General features: G+C 36.6%; 1 protein-coding gene across 14 annotated transcripts in view; it reads right to left on the reverse strand.

Annotated features, from left to right (window-relative positions):
• Positions 1-26,179, reverse strand: part of ERBIN (erbb2 interacting protein) — a 127,593-nt gene that overhangs the window by 73,306 nt on the left and 28,108 nt on the right. For 13 of the 14 annotated variants that reach the window (XM_081825676.1, XM_081825672.1, XM_081825675.1 and 10 more), the window contains exons 2-4: positions 11,117-11,164; positions 5,879-6,076; positions 2,119-2,236 (exon numbers count right to left, since the gene is read on the reverse strand). In XM_081825676.1, coding sequence (XP_081681802.1) covers positions 2,119-2,236; positions 5,879-6,067 — 307 coding nt within the window. In that variant the 5' untranslated portion in view covers positions 6,068-6,076; positions 11,117-11,164. The remainder of the gene's footprint in view (positions 1-2,118; positions 2,237-5,878; positions 6,077-11,116; positions 11,165-26,179) is intronic. The other variant, XM_006732527.3, reaches the window with a different exon arrangement.

Genomic DNA, 26,179 nt, shown 5'->3' on the forward strand with positions numbered 1-26,179 from the left:
AGCAACAGGGAAAATGTAATGTCAAATTTCTTGAAAGTGATAATGATATTGTGGTTATGTGTAAGGATTTCCTTGTTCTTGGGAAATGCTTCTTCCAATATTTAAAGGTAAAGTTCATGTCTGCAACTAAAAATTTTAAATAGGTCTACCAAATGGAAATTCTATATAAGCAACAACATATCTTTTCCCTGAACATATTTAAATTCATATAATTTTTAAAAGAGAAAGCAAGCAAACCTGGCGAAATGCTAACAGTGGGTGAATCCATCAGTGTTCTGTCAATTTTTTTTTTTAAGATTTTATTTGTTTATTTGACAGAGAAAGAGATAGTGAGAGCAGGAACACAAGCAGGGAGAGTGGGAGAGGGAGAAGCAGGCTTCCCGCCGAGCAGGGAGCCCAATGTGGGGCTTGATCCCAGGACCCTGGGATCATGACCTCAGCTGAAGGCAGATGCTTAACGACTGAGCCACCCAGGCGCCCCAGTGTTCTGTCAATTTTTATGCAGGCTTTTAATCTGGCTATGAAATTTTTTAAATGTTGGAGAAAAACAGGATATAAATGAATCCAATCTAAGTAGTAATTAAATCCTAAATTTTTTAAACACAGATTTTTCATATCACAGAAAAAAAAATTTTAAGTAGGTTCCACACCCAACATGGGGCTTGAACTAACAACCCTGAGATCAAGACCTGAGATCAAGGCTCTAACGACTGAGCAACCCAAGTGCCCCCAAGTAACAGAAAATTTTTAACTCAAAAGTTAAATGTTTCAAAAGAAGTTTAAAAAATTACAAGTTTCAAACTTAAAATTTATTGGCTATTGACAACTAAAACCCAGTAGCGCACTAACCACTATAACCTTCCCTGAACCTAGAATGAACGTGAACACATTATACCTCCTTAAAAAGGATTTAACCCTTAAAACAGAAGTTATTAAACTGATGACCTTCCTACAAAATATACAATTATTTGATATGGATTGCCCACAACTAAAATAATTAGGGTTTAGTAAATGAAGGCATGTAATAAACATATATATTTATTTTATTTATTTAAAGTAATTTTTTTATAGAAATGGGTAGGCACAGTTTTAAATTCATTAAAAGTTAACTGTTAATTGTGAAAAGAGGATGATTCTTTTAATCAGTCCTAAAGTGGTTTTCATACTAAGTCCTAAAATATAAAACTGATATGACAGAAAGATCACTCCTGTATATTCATATCACCAAGACAAAAACCAACTGTGCAACCAAGAGCTATGTATATGATTGCTAGGCATTTACTAGTGCTACTGCACTAACGTTTTGGGACTTGTTTATAAAGTTTTTTCCAAATGTTATCAAGAATTATTTAAATATAACTTAGTATTTAGTGTTTGTTGAAGTCTTATCTTTTGGCAGACCATTTAATATTTACTCTCTTGTAATTTTTTTTTGTAATTATGTAAGAAATACATGTTCATTCTAAAATTTAAGTATCTACCTCTCTATCTATTGGACCAGGTAAGCACTTAACATTTTGGAATATTCCACACGGTCTTCAGTATATATCAAACTAAGCCTAGACTATATGCAGCAAGAGAACACTGACCATGTCCCTTAATTTCTCATCATCAACTGTAATCCTAGGTCCTAACACAGTATTCAACAAAAGTGGTCTTTCAATAAATATTCAATGATGTTCAGTTCATTTATAATGTTGCACAACTTTATTTTTAACCTTTAACACTGTAACGTAAATACTCATGCCAGTATCAATGGAGCTACATTAAATTCCTCTCTATGGCTACCCATAGAATAGCACAACCAACAGTGGATACTACAGTTGTTAATAGCTTCTCATCATTACAAACAACAGGACAATGAATATATATAAATATATAAATTTAAGGATACATAAGTATATACATGCATGTATCCACAGCATCTTAATTAAAAGGTCATTTAAAGTTTATACATTTATCTCCACATTGCTTTAAACTATCATATGTATAAGTTTTATATATGCAAAGGGTAATATAACACTTTTTAATTTTGTATTTTTGTTAACACACAATAGAAATTTTAATAAAATTACATGTTTCTAAGTACAGAAAGCCAAGGGGAAAAAAAAATCTTACCATTCTTGCTGACATCCAGTTCCCTGAGATTAATGAGATTTGCAATAGATGCTGGTAATGTTGTTAAATCATTGTCTGGCAAACTCAGTTTGTGTAGAGACTGACAGTTAAAAAGTTGCTATTGAAACAAGGGAAGAAAGGATTTTGATTATTTAAGTTTCCTTAAAGATTTCATTTATTAACCTTTACACAAATAAATAACCACATTATTAGTGTGGTTAAACTGAATGAATTATACCTACATAAATACCAGGGAAGATCTCTTATTGTTTCATGCTATTATGGATCTGAACACAACTGAACTACTCAATCATTTACATCCTCCTACTTCTGCCCCAAGCAAAATGCACTCAGTACCTATATGGTTGTATTCTTTGTTAAAGTAGTAAAAAATAAGTGGCTATTAAATACGGCAAACTTTGGAACTTGTATTTCAAGCATCCTTATTCCAAAATGAAAATTTACATAAATTAACTCCAAATATGTACAACTGACTCAGAATGACTCAAAATATATAATTCTGATTTGGGAGGACAAAAAAATTAAGGAACAAATATATGCTTAGGCTAAAATCACAATAATAAAATGTATTTAAAATAAAATATATTTAACCAAAAGTGTAGGTAAATGGGTCAGTTTTACATTCCATACCAAAAAACTGTATGGAGCACAGAGAATTTTTAGGGCAATGAAAATACTCAGTATAATACCAAATCACAGTTACATTTCATTATACATTTGTCCAGTCTCATACAATGTAGAACACCAAGCATGAACCATACTATAAACTCTGGACTTTGGGTGATGGTAATTTTTCAACATAGGTTCATCAATTTTAATATAAGTACCACTCTCACAGAGGATGTTGACAATGGTGGAGGCTATGCATGTGTGAGGATAGTGTAGGTATATAAGAAATCTCAATTTTGCTATGAATCTGAAACTGTTCTTAAAAAGTAAACTGTTTAGAAAACCAAACAAAAAACTGTTACCAGGATGACACTGAATAAGCCCTTTTTAAGAAGAGCATCTTCCAAAACCCGAAGGAAGTATAAGTGATTCAGTTATCTGCACTGTCACAGCAAGCCTCTCTCTTTTCTACTCAATCACCAGGCTGAGACCCTACTAGTGCTTATTACAGAAAGGGACTAAGTTCTCCAGGCTTCCTAGTTCTCCAGAACAACCTAAGTAAGATAAATTACTTTCTAAAGAACAATATATAAGGAAAAAGTAAATTACAAAGCACCTTATTATAACCTAGGGAAGTAATTCATAAACATGCAACCCACAATCTTTAATATTTTATCCACAGCCATATACAGATTTCTTTATAAGACAACCTTGGATGGCACTGGCTTTCCAAATGTTTTTACTACTAGCCACCAAAGGAAAAGCCTTTTTCAAAGCACTGCCATCCAATATGTGTACACATACACAGAAATTTAACACATATAGTTCATGCAACAATGGACACATACAACACACTGTACTTTCTATTCTATTTCAATCAGGGTTGCCAGATGAAATACAGGATGCCTGATAATAAATTTGGATTTCAGATAAACAATGAATAATTTTTTAAAAGATTTTATTTATTTATATGACAGAGAGAGCGCACAAGCACAAGCAGGGGAGAGGAGAGGGAGAAGGAGGCTCCCCGTTGAGCAGGGAGCCTGATGCGGGGCTTGATCCCAGGACCCTGGGATCATGACCTGAGCTGAAGTTAGGTGCTTAACCGACTGAGTGACCCAGGTGCCCCAACAATGAATAATTTTTAGTAGAAGTATGTCCTATTTACTGCATAAAACACACTTATACTAAAAAAATATTCATTGTTCATCTAAAAATTATAATTTAGGGGCACCTGGGTGGCCCAGATGGTTAAGCGTCTGCCTTCAGCTCACGTCATGATCCCAGGGTCCTGGGATAGAGTCCCGCATCGGGCTCCCTGGTCGGCAGGAAGCCTGCTTTTCCCTCTCCCACTGCCCCCTGCTTGTGTTCCTGCTCTCGCTCTCTCTGTATCTGTCAAATAAATAAACAAAATCTTTAAAGTATATATATATATAATTTAACTGGGTGTTGTCTATTTCTATATTCTAAATCCACCAGGGCAAATCATAGTTCATTTTTTGGAAATGCCACACATATTTATAAGCCACCAACACATCTCCATCCAGTTTTGATAAACACTACTGTTTGGGTAGTAAAACATTCTAACAAATTAAAACTACTGCACAAACTGAGGGTTGCTGGAGGGGTGATGGGTGGGGGAGAGGCTAAATGGGTGATGGGTATTAAGGAGGGCACTTCTCATGTTGAGCAATATTTGTTATACATAAGTGATGAATCACTAAATTCAACTCTTGAAACTAATATTACACTAGATGCTAACTAACTAGAATTTAAATAAAATTTTGGAAAAAAAAAAGAAAGCTACTGAAGCTTTTCCATAATAAACAAGAAAATGAGTTGAGAATGAAGAGGGATTTTTTTTTTTTTTTTTTTTTTAAAGATTTTATTTATTTGACAGAGAGAGACACAGTGAGAGAGGGAACACAAGCTGGGGGAGTGGGAGAGGGAGAAGCAGGCTTCCCGCGGAGCAGGGATCCCGATGCGGGGCTCGATCCCAGGACCCTGGGATCATGACCTGAGCCGAAGGCAGACGCTTAACGACTGAGCCACCCAGGCGCCCCAAGAGGGATTTTTAAGAAAAAGAAAAAGTAGTCACTGAAAAATTTTAGCAAAGAAACTGATAATGTAAGAGGATATTTCATGGCAACAAAACAACTTTCCTCCCTCTAGTTGTTCTTAGATTTCAGAAATGTTACGTCCTCCAAAACCTTTCTAAACAAACTGAAATAGGGCAAACAGGATACTACCTCTAAAAACCTGCTTAATAACAAAAGTATTAGGTGACAACCAAAAGGACAATTTATTCTCAATTAGAATAACGTAAACCAATGTTTTTTTGTTTTTTAGAAATTTTATTTTTATTTATTTGACAGAGAGAGAGACAACCAGAGAGGGAATACAAGCAGGGGGAGCGGGAGAGGGAAAAGGAGGCCTCCCACAGAGCGGGGAGCCTGATGCAGGGCGGGGCTTGATCCCAGGACCCTGGGATCATGACCTGAGCCGAAGGCAGACCCTGAACGACTGAGCCACCCAGGTGCCCCATGTAAACCAATGTCTTATGATAACTAGAAAAAGAAAACATTAATTTCAATTTTTGTCTAGCTAAATCTATTGGCTATAGAAATAATGTAGTTCTATCTACCATAGGGGCTATAAAAAATGGAAATTAAATACAAAATTTTAACTTACTTGCTCAAATACTCAAGCAATTAACTTGAAGAAACAAAGGTTAAAATTCTATTTTAAAAAATATTGGGGGTGTCTGGTAGTGCAGTTGGTTAAGCGTCTGACTCTTGGTTTTGGCTCAGGTTAGGATCTCAGGTCGTGAGATCGAGCCCTGTATAGGGCTCCACGCTCAGCACAGAGAACTTGAGATTCTTTCTCCCTCTCCCTCTGCCCTTCTTCCTGTTCATGCGCTCTCTTTCTCTCAAGTAAATATATAAATCTTTTAAAAAAAAGTTTTTAAAATTCTGTTGCATACCCCAAGATAAAATTAAACCAAAAAAAAAAAAAAAGGAAACAATGGAAACACAAATATACTGGCAGCATTATGGCAATACTGGGGATATATCATATTTCTTGCATAAAAATATCCAAAGACAATTCTTAAAAGAAAGTATGAACATACCTTTGGAAGCTCTTCAATCTGATTAGCATCTAAATAGAGCTCCTCCAAAGTTTTCTCAAAAGTAAAAATCTCTTTGGGAACCTGTTCCAAACTGCAATGAGAATAATCAAGAGTAGTGACAGTCTCTTCTTCCCCTCGTAGACAACGACATGGTACCAACCGCACAAACAAACTTCGTTTTGTAGTCATTTTTAGACACTGCAATATTCAAATAAAAATAAATTTAGTTAAAACATATTATAACCAACAATTTTTCAAAAAAAAAATTACAATTCATTTATCACAATCTATATATCAAAGATAAGTACCTCCTTCTTTATACCCACCCAAAGGAATACATTTAAATATGGTGTTACTGTCAAAATTTATATAAATTTATACATATTGAATTTCAAATGAAACTCATGTACTTCTGTACTTTAAAAAATGATCTGCTAAATACCTATTTATATGCTTCTATAAGAATCATGCTTGGGCGCCTGGGTGGCTCAGTTGGTTAAGCAACTGCCTTCGGCTCAGGTCATGATCCTGGAGTCCTGGGATCGAGTCCCGCATCGGGCTCCCTGCTCAGCGGGGGGTCTGCTTCTCCCTCTGACCCTCTTCCCTCTCGTGCTCTCTCTCATTCTCTCTCTCTCAAATAAATAAATAAAATCTTTAAAAAAAAATAAATTAAAAAAAAAATCATGCTTTATGAGTCTTGCTTATTCTCACCTAGAAATACCCTAATACAACAAAGATATTTCTTTAATTTCTGGGCAAGAGCTATTTTTTAATTAAGAATTTGGGGGCGCCTTGGGACGTCTGGGTGGCTCAGTCGGTTATGCGGCTGCCTTCGGCTCAGGTCATGATCTCAGGTCCTGGGACTGAGCCCCACATCGGGCTCCTTGCTCAGCAGGGAGCCTGCTTCTCCCTCTGCCTGCAGCTCCCCACTTGTACTCTTGCTCGCTCTCTCTTGCCCATGCTCTCTCTCTCTAGCAAATAAATAAATAAAATCTTAAAAAAAAAAAAAAAGAATTTGGGGGTGCCTGGGTGACTCAATTGGTTAAGCATCTGCCTTCAGCTCAGGTCACAATCTCAGGGTCCTGGGATAAAGCCCCACATTGGGCTTTCTGCTCAGCAGGGAGTCTGCTTGTCCCTCTACCTCTGCTCCCCTTTTTCATGCCTCTCTCTCTCAAATAAATAAATTTAATACTAAGAATTTGACTACAATCAGTTTTGAGTAGGAAGTAGGACTGCAAAGATATTTTCAGGTTGGGACGCCTGGGTGGCTCAGTCGGTTAAGCGTCTGCCTTCGGCTCAGGTCACGATCCCAGGGTCCTGGGATCGAGTCCCGCATCAGGCTCCCTGCTCCGCGGGGAGCCTGCTTCTCCCTCTGCCTCTGCCTCTCTCTCTATCTCTCATGAATAAATAAATAAAATCTTAAAAAAAAAAAAAGATATTTTCAGGTCTTCCTTAATAAGCCATCAGAATCATCACCCCTTTAACTTTCCAAGGCTCTTCCACATCAAAATTTCAATACATGCCAAATGTATTTGTTTCAATTAAATACTGGTCAAAGAGCTTATAGGTCCTCTCTTTGTGTAAGGTTACACATTAGAGAATAAACTTGCTTCAATAAAGTATATACACACTTTGTTGTTTCAAATTAAATGGGAGAAAGGTTTAATTCTGAATTAGTGAAAATTCTCCAGGCTAATTTTAACCTTTCCATAGGTTAATTCCAACTAGTCTAAGATTATATTACCAAACAAAAGCCTACTTCAATAAATAAGAATGACTGCTTATCAGTTAACAACTCTTTATAAAATATAAATTCTTGCCTTGATCAGAAGACAATTAGAGTAACAGAATACTTCTAACCAGGGCCAAGATAATGTTGAAGCCAGTGAGGGAAACTGCCTCAAGCACAAAATAGGAGAGGCACCAAAAAAACTCAGTAATCAAATTAAATATTTTAATGCATTATTTTTTAAGTTAAAATCACTGAAAAATAATCTATTTATGAACAAAATGACTAATTTCTAAATAAAGACAGGATTGGTATTACTGTTTTTTTCTTTTGCCTCAGGCTTCAATATGGCTCTGCAACGCACTGCTACCAACTTCTATTTCAAATTACATGATATTCTTTTTTTTAATTTTTTATTGTTATGTTAATCACCATACATTACATCATTAGTTTTTGATGTAGTGTGCCATGATTCATTGTTTGTGCATAACACCCAGTGCTCCATGCAGAGCGTGCCCTCTTTAATACCCATCACCAGGCAAACCCATCCTCCCACCCCCCTCCCCTCGAGAACCCACAGTTTGTTTTTTAGAGTCCATCGTCTCTCATGGTTCATCTCCCCCTCCGATTTCCCCCCCTTCATTCTTCCCCTCCTGCTATCTTCTCTTTTTTTTTAGACATATATTGTATTATTTGTTTCAGAGGTACAGATCTGTGATTCAACAGTCTTGCACAATTCACAGCATTCACCATAGCACATACCCTCCCCAGTGTCTATCACCCAGGCACCCCATCCCTCCCACCCCCTCCACTCCAGCAACCCTCAGTTTGTTTCCTGAGAGTAAGTTAAATTACATGATATTCTTAAAGTGTTTGACAACTAAGTATTTCCCTTGCAATCTTTTTAAAAATAGGACTATTCTTAGTCAATCACCATGTGCCAGGCACTGTGCTAAGTTCTTTAGATAAAATACATGTATATTTTCATTTCATCTTCGTATATCTAAGACATATACTATTATCCCTATTTTTCCATAAAGAAAAGGATTCTGTGCTTTTACTGCATTATACTACTTCTCCATACATAATGATACACTTGATCTCAGGTTCTCAAAATGATTAAAATATCAATAGGTCTTTACTAGGCACTTCTCCTTTAGGGTTTACAAAAATAAAATACTGATGGGGTTCAGAACACACCACTCCAAAGTACGGTACCCTGACATATTGAATACTTTCGAAGCAGGAAGGTCATGCTGGCCTCCCCTTTTACTTCTCCACTGAAATAGGTCACAAAATCCTCATGTGAGAGATGCCTTCCTTATAACTGAAGGAAAAGAGCTGTCCAATCTCTCAGGAATGGAGAAGAATCCTAACAAATGGGCTTTACTAAACTTCCCCCAGGTTACTACACTTACCTCATACTCTGACCTATCATACTTGTACACAAGCCTACATTCTTCATCAAGTCTACCAAAAATATACTAAGTTTTAATGGTTTTTTTTATGTCCTTACTCCTCATAAAGGCTCCTGTGCACTTAAAACTTGTATGAAATAAATGTGCATGCTTTCTCCTGTTAAACTGTTTTTGTCAGGTTAGTTTTCAGACCCAGCCAAAGACCCTAAAAGGGTCAAAGAAAAATTTTTCCTCCCCTACACTATGATGTCAAACATAAAAGTTTCTACATAAAATCTTTGTTTCATGGGAATAAAACACATAGGATTGTGACTACAGTTAATAATAATAATACTGTACTTGTCAGGTTAGTTTTCAGACCCAGCCAAAGACCCTAAAAGGGTCAAGGAAAAATTTTTCCTCCCCTACACTATGATGTCAAACATAAAAGTTTCTACATAAAATCTTTCTTTCATGGGAATATAACACATAGCATTGTGACTATAGTTAATAATAATAATATGGTACTGCATTATTTGAAAATTGCTAAAAGAGTAGATCTTAAAAGTTCTCATTGCAAGAAAAAAAATTTGTAACTACATACGGTGAGAAATGTTAATTAGATTTATTGTGGTGGACATTTAGCAATACATACATATACTGAATCATCATCATGTTCTACACCTGAAACTATTATAATGTTATGTCCATTACACTTCAACAAAAACAAAAAAACTTTGTCAACAAAGAAATACCCAGAAAAGTTTACTGAATGTTTATTAACAATCTATGTTTATATGTAGGTGAGTTTTACTGATTAGAATAAGCAGTTTTGTTGATCTAATAAGAATTTCATTGCTAAAGGGGAATTTAGCTTATCCTTGTGTGTTTATGACATGCCCCAAAGTAAAAGATTCCAAAAATGAATATGAAATTTCTTGCTCAAGGGATTCTAAGATCAACTGATAATGAGTTAAGAGGACACTTAACAACCTTAAGGGAACTCAATCTGCTCTTCCCAATACGATAGCCACTAGACATATGGCCATTTTAGCGTAACCATTTTTAACTTAAAATTCAAGTTAATTCAAGTAAAATTAAACACCTAGTTTCTCACACTAAGCACATTTTAAAAGCTCAACAGCCCCATGTGTGGCTAGTGGCTACTACACTCAGTAAGAGAAGACAGAGAACATTTCTATTGGTGCAGAAAGTTCTGTGGGACAGTGTTGGTTCGATGTCTGAAAATATTCTGGTTCATCAAATTATAAACATTGTATGCTTATATTTATATGATAGTACCCAAGAATTGGAAGATATGGCCTAAAAATTCCTGAATCATAATGGATTTGGGAGTATAATTGCTAGCTGAGAATAAAGGGCATGAAATGTTTACTACCAAATATATGTAATTTAAAAGAGTGTATTTATTTTAGATGTTATCATCTGTGCAGCACACTTGAAGCATAAGGCAATTTACAAGACAGAGTAATTGTTAATGAAGCTAAAACAACCTCCAAGATTTTTTTGTAGTGCTAACCATAAACAGATCATGTTGCAGACAGACAGATGGTCAGAAATTGTAAAACTTCTCAGAAGAGACAATGAATTCAGAAAAGGAAATTAGATGCTCTAGGAAACAGTTTACATCTTAAGTAAAAATTTCCTGTGAACAGAGGCTATGAAGAGAGCAGTTTAGACCTTAGATTAAATTCAGTGGGCCTCGAGCCAATACAAAAATGGACCCTAATTTAGCAGACTAAAACTGGTAAGAAAGGAGGGGGAACTTAATTATTGAGGGTACAGGAGGAAAATACCATATGAGAGAGAAATAAATGCGTAATAACAACCAAAGAGATCCTCCATTACACAATTATTATAAGGAAGTAAACCAAAGGAAGCCTGGCCTGTTCTCAAAAGGAAGCGATCAACATGGGAAATGTTCATTAGAATTTTAGTGTTATGATAAGTAAGAGCCATTTTATAAACCAGGCTTAACACGGGAGACATAAAAATATTCCTATCAAATGGAGAAAGAGAAGCCAACTAAGAAAAAAAAAGGCATAACAATAAGCCAAACACTTTCTAACAAAAGAAATTAAAGCTACTTACCAATGGGTTGAATTTATCTCCCTGATGTTTCTTAATTGAGCCAACATTCTATGGAAACCAAATAAAGAAACAAAATTAACAAAAATAGATCTTTATGACTTTAAGGGATCATCATCTCTTCTAAATTCTTATTTGCCTCAAAATGTAAATTATAATTCTCAAAAATTCACTAGTGTAAATACACAAATTTGCTAACTTCTAAATACATAGCTAGCTTCTTAATCAGTCACTGGATTGTTTGTAAACTATGGTGAGTCCTCATCTATACATTAAAATTACAGCCCTCACCTAACATTAAAATCCATTTTATTTGAACCTACTGAGAAATAATGAAGTTTTTCCAAGCAGATAAATTCAAATCACCAATTATATTTAAAGCTAGCAGTTGTTTTTTTTTTTAATTTTATTTATTTATTTGAGAGAGAGCAAATGAGAGTGAGCAGGGTGAGGGAGAGACAGAGAGGGAGGAAGAATCTGAAGCAGACTGTGCTAAGCGTGGAGCCGACTCAGGGCTCAATCTCATGACTGCAAGATCATGATCTGAGCCAAAACCAGGAGTTGGATGCTTAACCAACCGAGCCATCCGCGCACCCCTAAATTTAGTAGTCTCTGATGGTTCTGTGAGGCAGACAATGGTAACAGCTGATCAGATTCTATTCCTCCCCTTACAGAAATTTTACTTTCTTTGGGGCGGTAACTGACCCAGCTAAATATCCACAATTGGAAGGCTCAAGGGGCTGGAGGACACAGTTGAGATCAGTGACATATTAAGTCTGCTTTGGGATGGAATGGGGTTGGTTATGGGCAAACATTTGTTTTCCTTATCCAGGGATAGATGTAAACATGTCTACTGCTGCAACAACAATCCTATGACCATAAGTTGACAAGTGTGAGTATTAAAAAACAAATTAAAACAACAACTAATAAGGCTGACAAAGAAAAACAAAACAAAACAAGTTGGGGATCTCTAAATGCACTGCTGAGCAACTGGACCAATGTTAACTGCTGTCTTCTTCTGGATTTCTTGGTATGTAAGAAAACAAAATCCCCCATTTATTTAAACCATTGTGAAGTTTTCTGTACTTATAAACATATTACAAAGTGAAATATTACATAGTACATAGTACAAAGTAAAATAGCCTAAACCCAAAACAGTAACATTAATAAAAAGTATACACAATCTTTTTGTTAAAAAATTCAGTAATGTTAATAAATTTGTGTTTCAAAATTTTACAGTTACCCTAAATTTATTGGGCTATTTTTCTCTGTGCCAAATGGTTTTAGTACTCCTGAGTTGTTTAACCTTCCCCACAAATTCTTATAGTACATGCCACAAAAAACACCTGTGCATATAGCAAACAAAGATGATCAATAAATCTGTCATTCAACATACTCCTACATATGTAATAATCTGGTAGAATGGAACTGCCAATAAACTGAAACAGAATATGGCTATGGAAGAGCAGGATGGAGAAAAGAGAGATGCGAAACCTGTATTTAGAAACGTTAGTTTAAAATACCTGAATGATGTCCTAGCAGGATCTTTAGTAGGCAGTTGAATATGGGCATTCAGAGATGTGGGGACAGTTCCAAGCTGAGGATACAAATTTGGAAGTCATCTGCCTACAGATGATATTTAAAGCAATGAAATTACATGAAAGCATCAAGAGCATGAGCACAGATAGAAAAGAGAATAGGTCCAATGATTAAACCCTGCGATATTACAAAAATAAGAGATCAGAAAGTAGAGACAGAACCAAAAAGGAGTCAAGAAAAAAAAATGATATTGTAAAAGCAAAGTGAAAATGTTTCAAGGAGGAAGAAGTTATCAACTATGTTAATAAGAATTTGGGATTACCACTGTGTAGCAGAGGTCACTGATTATCTTAACAAGGTCACTTAACGGAGTGGTAGAAACAAAACAATGTTTAGAGGCAATTCAAGAAAAAACAAGATAACCTGATATAGCAAATACAGACAATTCAGGTAGTTTGGCTATAAAGGACATTAGAAAAATAGAGTAGTAGCAAGAGTAGATTGTGAATCAAGAGTCACAACATTTGATTTGTAAACAGATAGGAATATTCTAGAAGAGCCCACTGGTAAATTTTTATAAAGAGATTTGGGCAACAATTCATAGACTGTCCTAGCAAGATGTTCCACTAGTAAAAAAGCTGCTCATGAGGAGGAAAACAAAAAACATACCTTGGGTGCAATGGTATAACTAACCAAATAAAACTCACAAAGGGTATTTCTCAAAAATAGAGATTATTGTGCCTTCTTTCTTAAGATTCTTTTTTTCCAAGATTTTATTTTATTTTATCTATGTATCTATGTATCTATCTGAGAGAGCGAGCGAGTGTGAGAGTGGGGGGAAGAGCAAGAGCAGAGGGAGAGGACCAGCAGACTCCACATTGAGCATGGAGCCCAACTCAGGGCTTGATCTCAACGATCCAGATATCACGACCTGAGCTAAAATCAAGAGTTGGACGCTTAACTGAGTGACCACCCAGGTGCCCCTCTGGAGATTAGATATAAAACTCAAGATTCTCTTTCTTAAAGTGCTAATGTAATTGTTTTTGTCCAACATTCTCAACAATAATCAATACATGGTCAATCTTATTTCATCTATGCTCAAACCACCATATTTTCTCCCTCCCAATTCTCTACTATTATTTTGACAAATTCTCAGCTTTGAGAATACTATAAAGTTTTTAAAAAACTATAAAGTTTTTTAAAAATATAGCATGTTAAGGGGTGCCTGGGTGGCTCAGATGGTTAAACGTCTGCCTTTGGTTCAGGGCATGATCTCTGGGTCCTGAGATGGAGCCCAGCATTGGGCTCCCAGCTCAATGGGGAGTCTGCTTCTCCCTCTCCCTCTCTCTCTGTATGTGTCTCAAATGAATAAATTTAAAAAAAAAACAACTATAAAAACACAGTATGTTATAGTTCCCTATCGATCTAAAAATACAGTATATTTTCCTATCAGTATGATATACCCAAGTAGATTTGAGAGAAATTTTAATGTTGAAACGATCTTTCTACATGAGTTCAAAAGTTGAAAGGTACAACCAAGGCTCCTCAGGCATACCCACAGCTATTAGCTGACACTCAGTGGTTGTTTAAGATCATTTTAGTTTAATCATGGCCATCACAGTGTTTGCTAATCTATACTCGGTATACCTGTCCTTAGTTCTGAGGCATTTAATGGACACTATTAACCTATTACGGGTAAGTACATGAATAGTAAACAAATGTGATATGAAAAAAAAAATAAGAATAGAAAGGCAAGAAATTCATACAATGAAAAAATTATAAATGCTGTGTAAGAGCATTTGATCCTGAAGGACAAAAATCAATAACTGAATGTATAAAATGTGCTATGCCTACAATATATACAGCAACAAACAGCTAAGTTCCACACTTACAGCTGTAAGATTAGCATCAATGTCTGAACCCTACTGGCCTGATTCTAATCCAGTAGAAAGCTGAGACTTTCTTCAATATTGGCACTACGAATCCTACTTTCATAACAAACCATGGTTAGCCTAAACATGTTTTAAAAAAATCTTACTGTGGAATAAAGCAGCAGACATACATATTGAAGTTACTAAAGAGTGCCACATTTAAAGAAGTTTCCATTTTTACATTTCTACAAATTACTTACATAATGAAATAGACAGATTCTTACAGTTTGGAAACTGTATAAATCCCTGTAACTAACAGCAATGACAATATAAAATCTAATACTATGGTGAATGAAAGTGGCAAGAGTAGGCATCCTTGTATTGTTCCTGATGAAAGCCTTTCAAGATTTTTATTTGACACAGAGAGAGAAAGAAAGCACAAGCAGGGGGAGCAGCAGGCAAAGGGAGAGGGAGAGAAGCAGGCTCTCCACTGAAAAGGGAGCCCAGCATGGGGCTTGATCCCAGGACCCTGGGATCATGACCTGAGCCGAAGGCAAACACTTAAGTGACTAAGCCACCTAAGCGCCCCAGGCTTTCAGCTTTGCACCACTGAGTAGGTTGTTAGCTGTGGGCTTGTCATATATGGCTTTTATTACATTGATATATGTTCCTTCTATACCCACTTTGTTGAGGATTTTTATCGTAACTAGATGTTGAATTTTTGTCAAATGCTTTTTCCACATTTATTAAGATGATTATATGATTTTTATCCTTCATCTTGTTAATGTAATCTATCACACTGACTGATTTAAGGATGTTGAACCATCCTTGCATCCCTGGATTAATCTCATTTGATCATGGTATATGATTCTTTTAATGCATTGTTGAATTCAGTTTGCTAATATTTTGTTCAGGAATTTTTCATCCATGTTCATCAGGGATACAGCTGTGTAATTTTTTTTTCTTGTGGCGTCTTTGGTTTTGCTATTAAGGTAATGAAAGCCTCATAAAGTAAGTTTGCAAGACTTCCCTCCTCTTCTATTTTTTTGGAAGAGTTTAAAAAGGATAGGTATTAACTGTTCTTGGACTATTCACCAGTGAAGCCTTCTAGTCCTAGCCAGAGCAATTAGGCAAGAAAAATAAATAAAAAGGCATTCAAATTGGAAAGAAAAAAGTAAAACTGTCACTATTTATAGATGACATAATAGTATATATAGAAAACTTGAAAGACTCCATCAAAAAACTGTTATTAAAACTAATAAGTGAATTCAGTAAAGTTGCAGGATACAAAAATCAGTTGAATTTCTATACACTAAAATTTTCAGAAAGAAAAATAAAGAAAACAACACCATTTATAATTGTATCAAAGAACAAAATACTTAGGAATAAACTAAATGAAGTAGGTGAAAGATCTAAATATTGAAAACTCTAAAACATTAATGAAAGAAATTCAAGACACAAATAAATGAAAAGCTATTCCATACTTATGAACTGGAAGAATCAATACAGGTAAAATGTCTATAGTACCCAAAGTAATCCAAAGATTCAATGCAATCCCTATCAAAATTCCAATGCCATTTTTCAAAAAAAAATATGGTCAATTAATTTACAACAAAGGAGCCAAGGATACATAAGGGCTAAAGGATAGTCCCTTCAATGAATGATAGTGGAGAATGAAACTTGACCACTATCTTCTATCATACACAAAAATTAACTCAAAATGGATTAACAATTTGAACCGTGGGTGCCTGGGTGGCTCAGTTGGTTAAGGGTCCAACTCTTGATTTCAACTCAGGTTATGATCTCCAGGTCATGAGATCGAGCCCCGTGTCATGCTTCGTGCTCAGCACAGAGTATGCTTGTCCCTCTCCCTCCCCCAGCTTGTGTGTGCTCGCTCTCCCTCTCTCTCAAATAAATAAAATCTTAAAAAAAAAAAAGATGAACCTAAGACCTAAAACCATAACACTCATACAAGAAAACACAGGTGGGTAAGCTTCTTGATGAAGGTCTTGGCAATGATTTTTGAATCTGACACCAAAAGCAAAAACAAGTAAGTAGGACTACATCATACTAAAAAAGCCTCCAGCACAGCAAAAGGAACCATCGACAGAAGGAAAATGTAACCTACAGAATGAGATAAAAATATATACAAATCCTAAGGGACTAATATTCAAAATTTATAAAGAACTCATACAATTAATGACAAAAAAATCCAATTAAAAAATGGGCAGAAGATCTGAATAGACACTTTAAAAAAAAAACAAACATACAGATGGCCAACAGATGAAAACATGCTCAACAATCACTAATCATGAGGGAAATGCAAATCAAAACAATGAGATACCACATCTCACATTTTAGAATGGCTATTATCAAAAAAATGAGAAATAACAAGTATTGGTGAGGATGTAGAGAAAAGGGAACCCTTCTGCAGCCACTATGTAAAACAATATGGAGGTTCCCCTCCCCACAAAAAAAATCCAGCCATATGATCAAGCAATTCCACTTGCGGGTATTTATCTGAAGAAAACAAAAACACTAACCAGTAAAGATATATGCACCCCCATGTACACTGCAGTGCACACACACACAAATTTTATTCAATCATAAAAAGAATGAGATCTTGCCATTTGCAACAACTTGGACGGACAGATATTAGGCTAAGTTAAATAAGTCAGACAAATACCATTTGATCTCTCTTATATGTGGAATCTAAAAACAAACCAAAAAACCTCCTAGATATAGAAAACAGATTGGTGGCTGCCAGAAGCCGGGGAGGGGGGGAATGGGTAAAGGGGGTGAAAAAATTATATACATACATAAATACAGTCTTTCCACCACTGCAGCAGAGGTTCCCATGTGCTTTCCAATCAACACCCTAGCCAAAGCAACCTGTCCTGAATAAGAGTGCAATAACATTTATGTATAAATGTTGTAAGAATGCAGGCTTTGGTTCTCATGGATAAATACATGGGAGTGAAAAAAATAAAATAATAAAAATAAATACATGGGAGTGAAATTGCTAGGTCATAGTCTATGTTTAATTATACATATATTTTAAAGTTGTTTTAGAGAGTGGTTTTATCATTTAACACTTCCAGAGTTCCAGTTACATCTTTACCAACACTTGATATTCTCCAGTCTTTCTTAAGTAGTAGTACGTGCATAGCAATAGCTTACTGTATTTTTGTTTTGCATTTCTCTAATTACAAATGGCACGGCAGGGGCACCTGGGTGGCTCAGTAGTTAAGCATCTGCCTTCGGCTCAGGTCATGATCCCAGGGTTCTGGGATCAAGCCCCACATCGGGCTCCCTGCTCAGCAGGGGAGTCTGCTTCTCTCCCTCTGCCTGCCGCTCCCTCTGCTTGTGTGCTCTAACAAATAAATAAATAAAATCTTTAAAAAAAAAAAAAAAAAGTAGAGAGTGACAGAATTTTGTACATGGGAGGAAAGTAAATTATTGTGCAAGAGAGTTGGAAAACAATGTATTGGAATATAATTCTCCCTGAACATCTCACATTTCTGCATGGTCTGGGTTCTCTGAGCAATGTCATTTACAGGCAATTTAAGATGTTTGTATTAAGAGACATTCCAAGATAATAATGCTTAGCAAAATTAAGACAGTCCAACATCTTCTCTCAAGAAGATTTGCTTAAATTCCAGAGTAAAGACAAGGTTTCTATCTCTCACTTTCAGAGGAAAGGACACAGACTCTCACTACCAGTGGTGCTATGTAAACAGTCTCCCAATTTGGGGTTGCTCTCCTGCAATGCACATTACTGCCTGTGCAGGTACCATCTGACCCTTACTGTGTAGCCCTGTGAAGATGAAGGCTCAGGTAATTGACACAAGACATGCCCTGGTTGCTGCTTTTGTAGTGAGTAATAAACTTTGTCTCTGATCTAGAGGTCGTGTGTATTCTGACAGATTAACATACTAGCTTGTAAAGATGGGGAAATCTAGACCCTTTACTGTTTCTGATTTAACCACTATAAATTAAGAAACACGTTGGGACGCCTGGGTGTTTCAGTTGGTTAAGCATCCGACTGCTGATTTCAGCCCCTGTCATGATCTCAGGGTGGTGAGACTAAGCCCTGTGTTGGGCTCCACACTGGGCGTGGAGACTACTTAAGATTCTCTTTCCCTCTCCCTCTGCCCTTTCCCCCAGACCCTGCACTCACTCTCCCTCTGAGAAAAAAAAAAAAGAGAAAAAAAAAGAAAAAGAAATAAAGAAAAAAGGAAACACGGCCACAGTGTTTTATACCACCTAAGATCAAAAGACAGTCTATTTTCCCATTCCTTGAAATTCAGGATGATCTTGTGACTTGCCTATATAGCAGTTTGTTGTGGAAATAACAGTACCTATGCCTCAAGAAGACTTAAAACTTCCACCTTCACCTTCTTTGAATGTTGCCCTAAGAACTTGATGTCATAAAGCAGCCTAAGATAAAAGACTACAACAATGATTCACAAATTCAAGAGAAATACAAATTCCTGTTATTTTAAGCCATCAATCTTTTTTTTTTTTTGATTTTATTTATTTGAGAGAATGAGAGTGAGAGAGAGCATGAAAGGGGGAAGGGTCAAAGGCAGAAGCAGACTCCCCGCCGAGCAGGGAGCCCGATGTGGGACCCAATCCCAGGACTCCAGGATCATGACCTGAGCTGAAGGCAGTCGCTTAACCAACTGAGCCACCCAGGCGCCCTCTTCCTAACTTTAACAACCATATCAGTTTTTCCGGAGAGGAAACTTTACGCTTTGTTCATTTCCTTAGGGTATGTTCTCTATTTCATTAGTTTCAGTTTTTTCTGTTTTATTTATTTTGAATTTAATTGTCTTTTTTTCCTCTTAGGGTAAAGATTAAATAAATGATTCTAATACTTTCTTCTTCAAGATTTAAAACTGTAGGGGCGCCTGGGTGGCTCAGTCAGTTAAGCGTCCGCCTTCGGCTCAGGTCATGATCCCAGGGTCCTGGGATCAAGCCCCGCATCGGGCTCCCTGTTCAGCAGGAAGCCTGCTTCTCCCCTTCTCCCTCTCCCACTCCCCCTGCTTGTGTTCCCTCTCTCGCTGTGTCTCTCTCTGTCAAATAAATCAATAAAATCTTTAAAAAAAAAAAAAAAAGATTTAAAACTGTAAATTCTCTAATAAGCTGCACTTCATAAATTTTGATATGTCTTTGTTAATTTAAAATGCTTTCAGTTTTTCCATTTGATTTATTCTTTTACCCATGGGTTATTTAGAATCATCTTTATTTCAATACTTGGAGACCTACTAAACCTTATTTGTTACTGATTTCTAACTGAATTCCATTATGGTCAGAGAACATATTATGATTTCTAGCCTTTGCACTATGCTGGAGCTTTTGGACAGCCCCACAAAACTTCTATATGGGTGAGTGTTTCATGTCCACCTGAATGTCACATTCTGCATCTCTTGGGTATAATGTTTTATAAATGTTAAATAGGTTAAATTGGTTGACAGTGGTGTTCAAATCTTCTATATCCTTACAATTTTAAATACTGAAAGTACTGAAATCTCCATCAGTATAAGTAAGTCTATTTCTCCTTTTATAATTGTCTATTTTTATCTCATGTATTTTGACGCTCTGTTACAGAGTGAATACACATTTAGGGTTCTTATATCTTTTTGATAAGTGTAACCTTTTATCATTATAAGATGTTCTTTTTCTCTGCTAACAATCCTTGCCTTGAAATATATTTTGCTTGATATCATTGTAGCCATAGGAGCTTTCTTTCAGTAAGTTTTAATACAGTGTATCTTTTCCCATCTATTCCTTTAACCAAATTTATCTTTATATTTAAAGTGCCTACTTGTATGAAGCATACAGTTGGGTCTTACTATTTTATCCAATCTGACAATTTTTATGTTTTGATGATGGGATTAGACCATTTATATAATATAATTACTGGTGTGCTTCATTTAAGCCTATTTCATTACTGTTTATTTTCTATTAGTTCTTTGTTCCTCTTTTTTCTTGACTTCAAATAATGCAAATAATGCTATTTTTCCCCCATACTATCTCATTTTATGGCCTTTTTTTTTTTAAGATTTTTATTTATTTATTTGACAGAGAGAGAGACAGTGAGAGAGGGAACACAAGCAGGGGGAGTGGGAGAGGGAGAAGCAGGCTTCCCGCTGAGCAAGGAGTCTGATGCGGGGCTCGATCCCAGGGCCCTGGGATCAGGACCTGAGCCGAAGGCAGACACTTAATGACTGAGCCACCCAGGCACCCCTCATTTTATGGCCTTTTTGCTGTATTTTTTTTTTTTTTTTGGTTGCTCTAGGAATACACAATATGCAGTCTTAATTCATCACAGTCCACCTTCAAATATTATGTCACCTCACATATGATCTAAGAAATTTAAGAGTATAATTTATACTTATATTTATTCTCTCCCGTATTCAAGCTACTGTCATACATTTTACTTCCACATATTATAAAACCCACAATATTTTTTGCTTTACACCATCAACTGTTACATAAATTTGAAAACAAGAAAGAGGCACCTGGGTGGTTCAGTTGGTTAAGCGACCGATTCTTGTTTCAGCTTAGGTCATGACAACAAGCCCCACATTGGGTTCCACGCTTAGTGTGAAGTTGGCTTGGGACTCTCAATCCCTCTCCCTCTGCCCCTCCCCCTGCTCTTGCATGCTCTCTAAAATAAATAAATATAAAAAAGATAATTAAAAAATAAAAACAAGAAAACAGAATCTCATATTTATTCACAAATTTACCATTTTCTTCAGTCTGTTTCTTACTACAAATCTGCTGGTTAAGCTGATTTGAGCAGGTTTTTTTTTTTTTTTTTAAAGATACTGAATTTTTCAGTTCTAGAAGGTGTATTTGGCTCACTTTCAGGTTGTCCATTACTCTCCTGAAATACCCAATCCCTCACATACTACTCTGTAAATTGTTTTAAAATCCCTGTCTCCTACTTCTAATAACTGCGTCATCTGTAAGTCTGCTTTTATTAACTATTTTCAATTAAATATACAATCACATTTTCCTGTTTCTTTGTATGTTTCACAATTTTTCATAGTATTCTAGACGCTGTAGGATTAAAGTTTAGAATTAAGCACAATACTGTTTTGTTAAGTTTTCCTTATTTCCCAGAGAGTCTACACTCTTCTCTCAGGATAGGTGACTGATAATTCATATTCCTAGCAAAAACCTCTATGAGCTGGGACTGGCTGCAGCTTTAATTAGACTGATTTCATCTGTGATCACTTCAACTTACAACTTTTCTACCCCCAAAGACAGCCACCTTTTTGATCTTGTCAACATCTGGGGTAGAAAGAATTTGGGATGCAGTTCCAAGTATTTTTTGGTTCAGTTTACCTTTAGATTCTAATCCAGCAGGGTCCCACAATGCAAGAACCACTGAATTTTCAGGACTACACGTTTCTCTGAGCTTTTCAAGGCCTCCTCCTCTACTGCTGCTTCATGACAAAATTCAAGGTGGATAGAATTATCAGGCTTAATGACTTGTTTTGCCTTTGGGGTTCTTGTCAGATTCCCATTCACAAAAGCCCACAATGTCATTCAAAAAATTGGATGAGTTATCCTCATCACTTCAGTCTTTGCATTTATGGCAAGTCCACTTCTCCATCCTATACTGATACCAGGCAAGTGTCCCCAGGGAGGGAAGCTATCACACTCTTGACTCACCTAGGAGAGGTTCATTATCTGTGAAATTTAGTTCACTAGGGAGGGCTTTCTTGATTTCACAGATTTTTGCTAGCCCTATTTTTTTTTTAAGCAGGATCCTTTTGTTTCCAGATTTTTTTTATTCTTAACAGGGAATCAAAGGTTTTCTGTGTCCTCCTATAACCTAACTAGAAGCAAAAATATCAGGGCATTTCCAATGTAGGTGAAACTGTTTTATTTATAGAAAAGACAGTCTCATGGAAGATGTCCAGCCTGACCCCCTCCTTTGTCAAGTACACTTGATCAAGGTAGAGGAAAAATCTCCGAATTCTCCTCCATCTCAGTTTAGGAGAAATGACATTAATTTATGGAAGAAGAGGGCCTAGTTATTTTTACAAAAAAAAAAAAAAGTATTTCATTCTGCAATTAGAAATAAGACTACAAATGCAAACACCCCAGACAGAATTTGTTTACTTAACTCTGAAAGGCTAAGATTAAATCATTCTATAATCAAAGAGAGCAAGTACAGGGAGAATCAGGAAAGAAAGCAGCTCATTATGGCTCATAACCAAACTGTGGGAAGATGAAATGGTGCAGAAAAGGAATACTGGAGGTCTGTGTGTTCATTCACTGTTCCTAACATTATAGTTGATTCTGTAATTTTCAACAATAGGTCAATAAAAGCTGTGCAAAAAAGACATTTGGGGCAGTATGTATCACAAATGTATATTCACAATGATGTTGCTTATTACTGTGATAGGGAAAATAAATCTTGGCCTTATTTCAAACCTAGAAATAGCTTCCTCATAGACTGGATCCTCAACTCTTCCTCATAACACATAATCTTGTGGGTGGATTAACTTCCTTATGTGTATTCCTTTATTTATTTTTACTTCCTAGTATTCATTTCCATGCTAGAGTAACACCCAATAGCCTCAGTTTCTGCTAACAACTACTATTAACAACTTCTTTTTCTTGATGCTTGAAATCCATTAAGCATCATCTGGGAAGGCCTGCTGGGAACAGAACAAAATGGTCAAATAAACCAAAGAGAATCTTGGTTCTCTAAAATACTCTAAAGGAACAATTGATTTTGACCATGTGCAGCAATATGTTATACCAAGTAGGTGTATTTTTCCTCCCATCTTACAAAGGACCTCTCTCGGGGCACCTGGGTGGCTCAGCCGGTTAAGCGTCTGCCTTCGGCTCATGTCATGATCCCAAAGTCCTGGGATCCAGCCCCTCATCGGTCTGCCTGCTCAGCGGGGAGTCTGCTTCTCCTTCTCCCCACGCCCCCCGCCCCCGCTCATGTGCACGCGCTCTCTCTCAAATAAAATCTTAAAAAAAAATGACCTCGCTCTCAATATATCTCTCCAGCTACCAATCTATTTCTCTGCTCCCCTTTACAGCAAAATTCCAAACAAGTTGTCTATATACACTGTCTTCAATTATTTCATCAATTGTTCTTAAACCCACTCCAATCACACTTTTGTCCCCGTCACTTCAATGGAAACTATTCTTCCTAGTTCATCAATGGCCCACATATTGCCAAATTCAATAGATAAATTCTAAATTCACACCTCACTTGACTTGTTTCATTAGGAGCATTGTTCCCACCACTTTACACATTTTCTTCACTTAGTTTCCAAGACATCACATGCTCCTAATTTTGTTATTACACCACTAGTTGTGCCTCAGTCTCCTTTGCTAGTTGCTCCTCTTTAATGCCAACCACTTAACACATTATAGCGACCGACAACACAGATTTTGGTCCTCTTCTGCATATCCACATCATCCTTGATGATCATCCAGTTTCAAGTGTTGAAATCTTATCAACTCTTTAAATAATAAGTACTCAAATGATACCTGTCCTAGTTTGGGTTCTCCCAAAAGCAAAGGCTTAAGTAAGGATTTAAGTACAGGACATTCCCTGTCCAGGAAATGACCTGAGGGAGCAGGAAGAGTAAGGCAGGGACAAAGAAAAAGCCAATATAAGGAATGGTATATTGTCAAAGTCATTCCTAAGGACAACAGGGGCTTATTCTACTTAAACTTCTTGAGAAGCACACAGGCAATCTCTCAGAATTGTCTGCTTATAGGATGAGAGACAAGCTGCTCTCCATCTGCTCCTGTTTGCCATGGATTAAGGGTTGCCTCTACGGGACATTAACTTTCACTGGCTACCAGCCTATGCTTGCTTTCTGGTATAGATGGCCTCCCATGGCAGAGAAATCACTGGGGCTTCCTTTCGCTGGGAAGGACATCCTAAGGTGACTCTGCATTGTTATGGTACTGTTTCTTGCACCTACAGTTAAAGTCAGAGGCTAAGCCAAGAGGCTGCACACCAGAACTGCCTGCTAGACTGAAGGCTAGACCACTCCTATCAACCCCAGACTTGCATATCCAACTCCCTGTTGTATGTCTCCATTTAGTGGAGGAATATAAAGAAAAAAGCAGGAATTAATCATTTAGAAAAGAGAAAGGGTAAAAATGATGAATGAATCCAAGAGGTGGTTCCGGTTTTGGTGGCAGTACAGTTGACTCTTAAACAATATGGGTTCAATCTCCACATATTCAAGTGGATTTGTAAGTGGATTTTTTTTTTATATATAAATACAGTACAGTGCTATAAATGTATTTTCTCTTCCTTATGATTTTTTTTAGAAAGATTTTACTTTTTTTTTTAAAGATTTTATTTATTTATCTGACAGAGAGAGAGAGACAGCGAGAGAGGGAACACAAGCAGGGGGAGCAGGAGAGGGAGAAGCAGGCTTCCCGCTGAGCAGGGACCCCTATGTGGGACTCGATCCCAGGACCCTGGGATCATGACCCGAGCCGAAGGCAGACGCTTAATGACTGAGCCACCCAGGTGCCCTTCTATTTTTTTTAAGATTTTATTTATTTATTTGAGAGAGAGACAGACAGAGCATGGGCAGGGGGAGAGGGGAGGGGCAGAGGGAGAGGGAGAGGCAGGCTTCCCGCTGAGCAGGGAGCCGGATGCGGGACTCAATCCCAGGACCCTGGGAACATGACCTGAGCCGAAGGCAGATGCTTAACCAACTGAGCCACTCAGACTCCCTCCTTGATTTTCTTAATACCATTTTCTCTTCTCTAGCTTACTTCATTGTAAGGACACAATATGTAATACATATATATATATATATATATATATACACAAAATATTTGTTAATCAACTATTTATGTTATCAATAATGCTTCCAGTCAACAGTAGGCTATTAGCAGTTAAGTTCTGGGGGATTCAAAAGTTATACTTCAATTTCTGACTGTGCAGGGGTCAGCACCCCCAAACCCCAGGCTGTTCAAGGAAGGGTCAACTGGAGAAGAATATAAACATTAAGAATAGACAAATTCCCAGCAGGATGCCTGGGTGGCTCAGTTGGTTAAGCATCTGCCTTCGGCTCAGGTCATGATCCCAGGGTCCTGGGATCGAGTCCCACATCGGGCTCCCTGCTCAGCAGGGAGCTTGCTTCTCCCTCTGTCTGCTGCTCCCCCTGCTTCTGCTCTCTCTCTCCCTGACAAATAAATAAATAAATATCTTTAAAAAAAAAAAATAAATGACAATTTCCCAGCAAGTCTAAAGATACAAAACACACCAGTAGGAATCAGAATGGGAATATAATAGCACAGACAAAAATTATTTCTGTATTTTGGAGTAAATGCAGATCTTTATCATATATTGCAAAACAAAAAAAAGTATTTTAAAAATAAATTACTAAATTCAATATGTAGTGATGTTCTAAATTTTACATGACTTACTATAAAAATATAAATTATAAAATGGTTTCAGGAAATAGAAAATCATGGATGAAACTTAAGGGTTTATCAATAAGTCACTACTCTAAGAGACACTAAGCACCTAAGCACTCGCAAACTTAAAAGGAATGGAATTTGATCACGAGATTCAGGGCTAATAGGAAATATGAAAAAGTTCTCAATTCATATTACAAATTCAATAGAATTCTTATAC

This window comes from Leptonychotes weddellii, chromosome 7, assembly GCF_054177405.1.
Source record: "Leptonychotes weddellii isolate Sample4059 chromosome 7, ASM5417740v2, whole genome shotgun sequence".
NCBI lineage: Eukaryota > Metazoa > Chordata > Mammalia > Carnivora > Phocidae > Leptonychotes > Leptonychotes weddellii.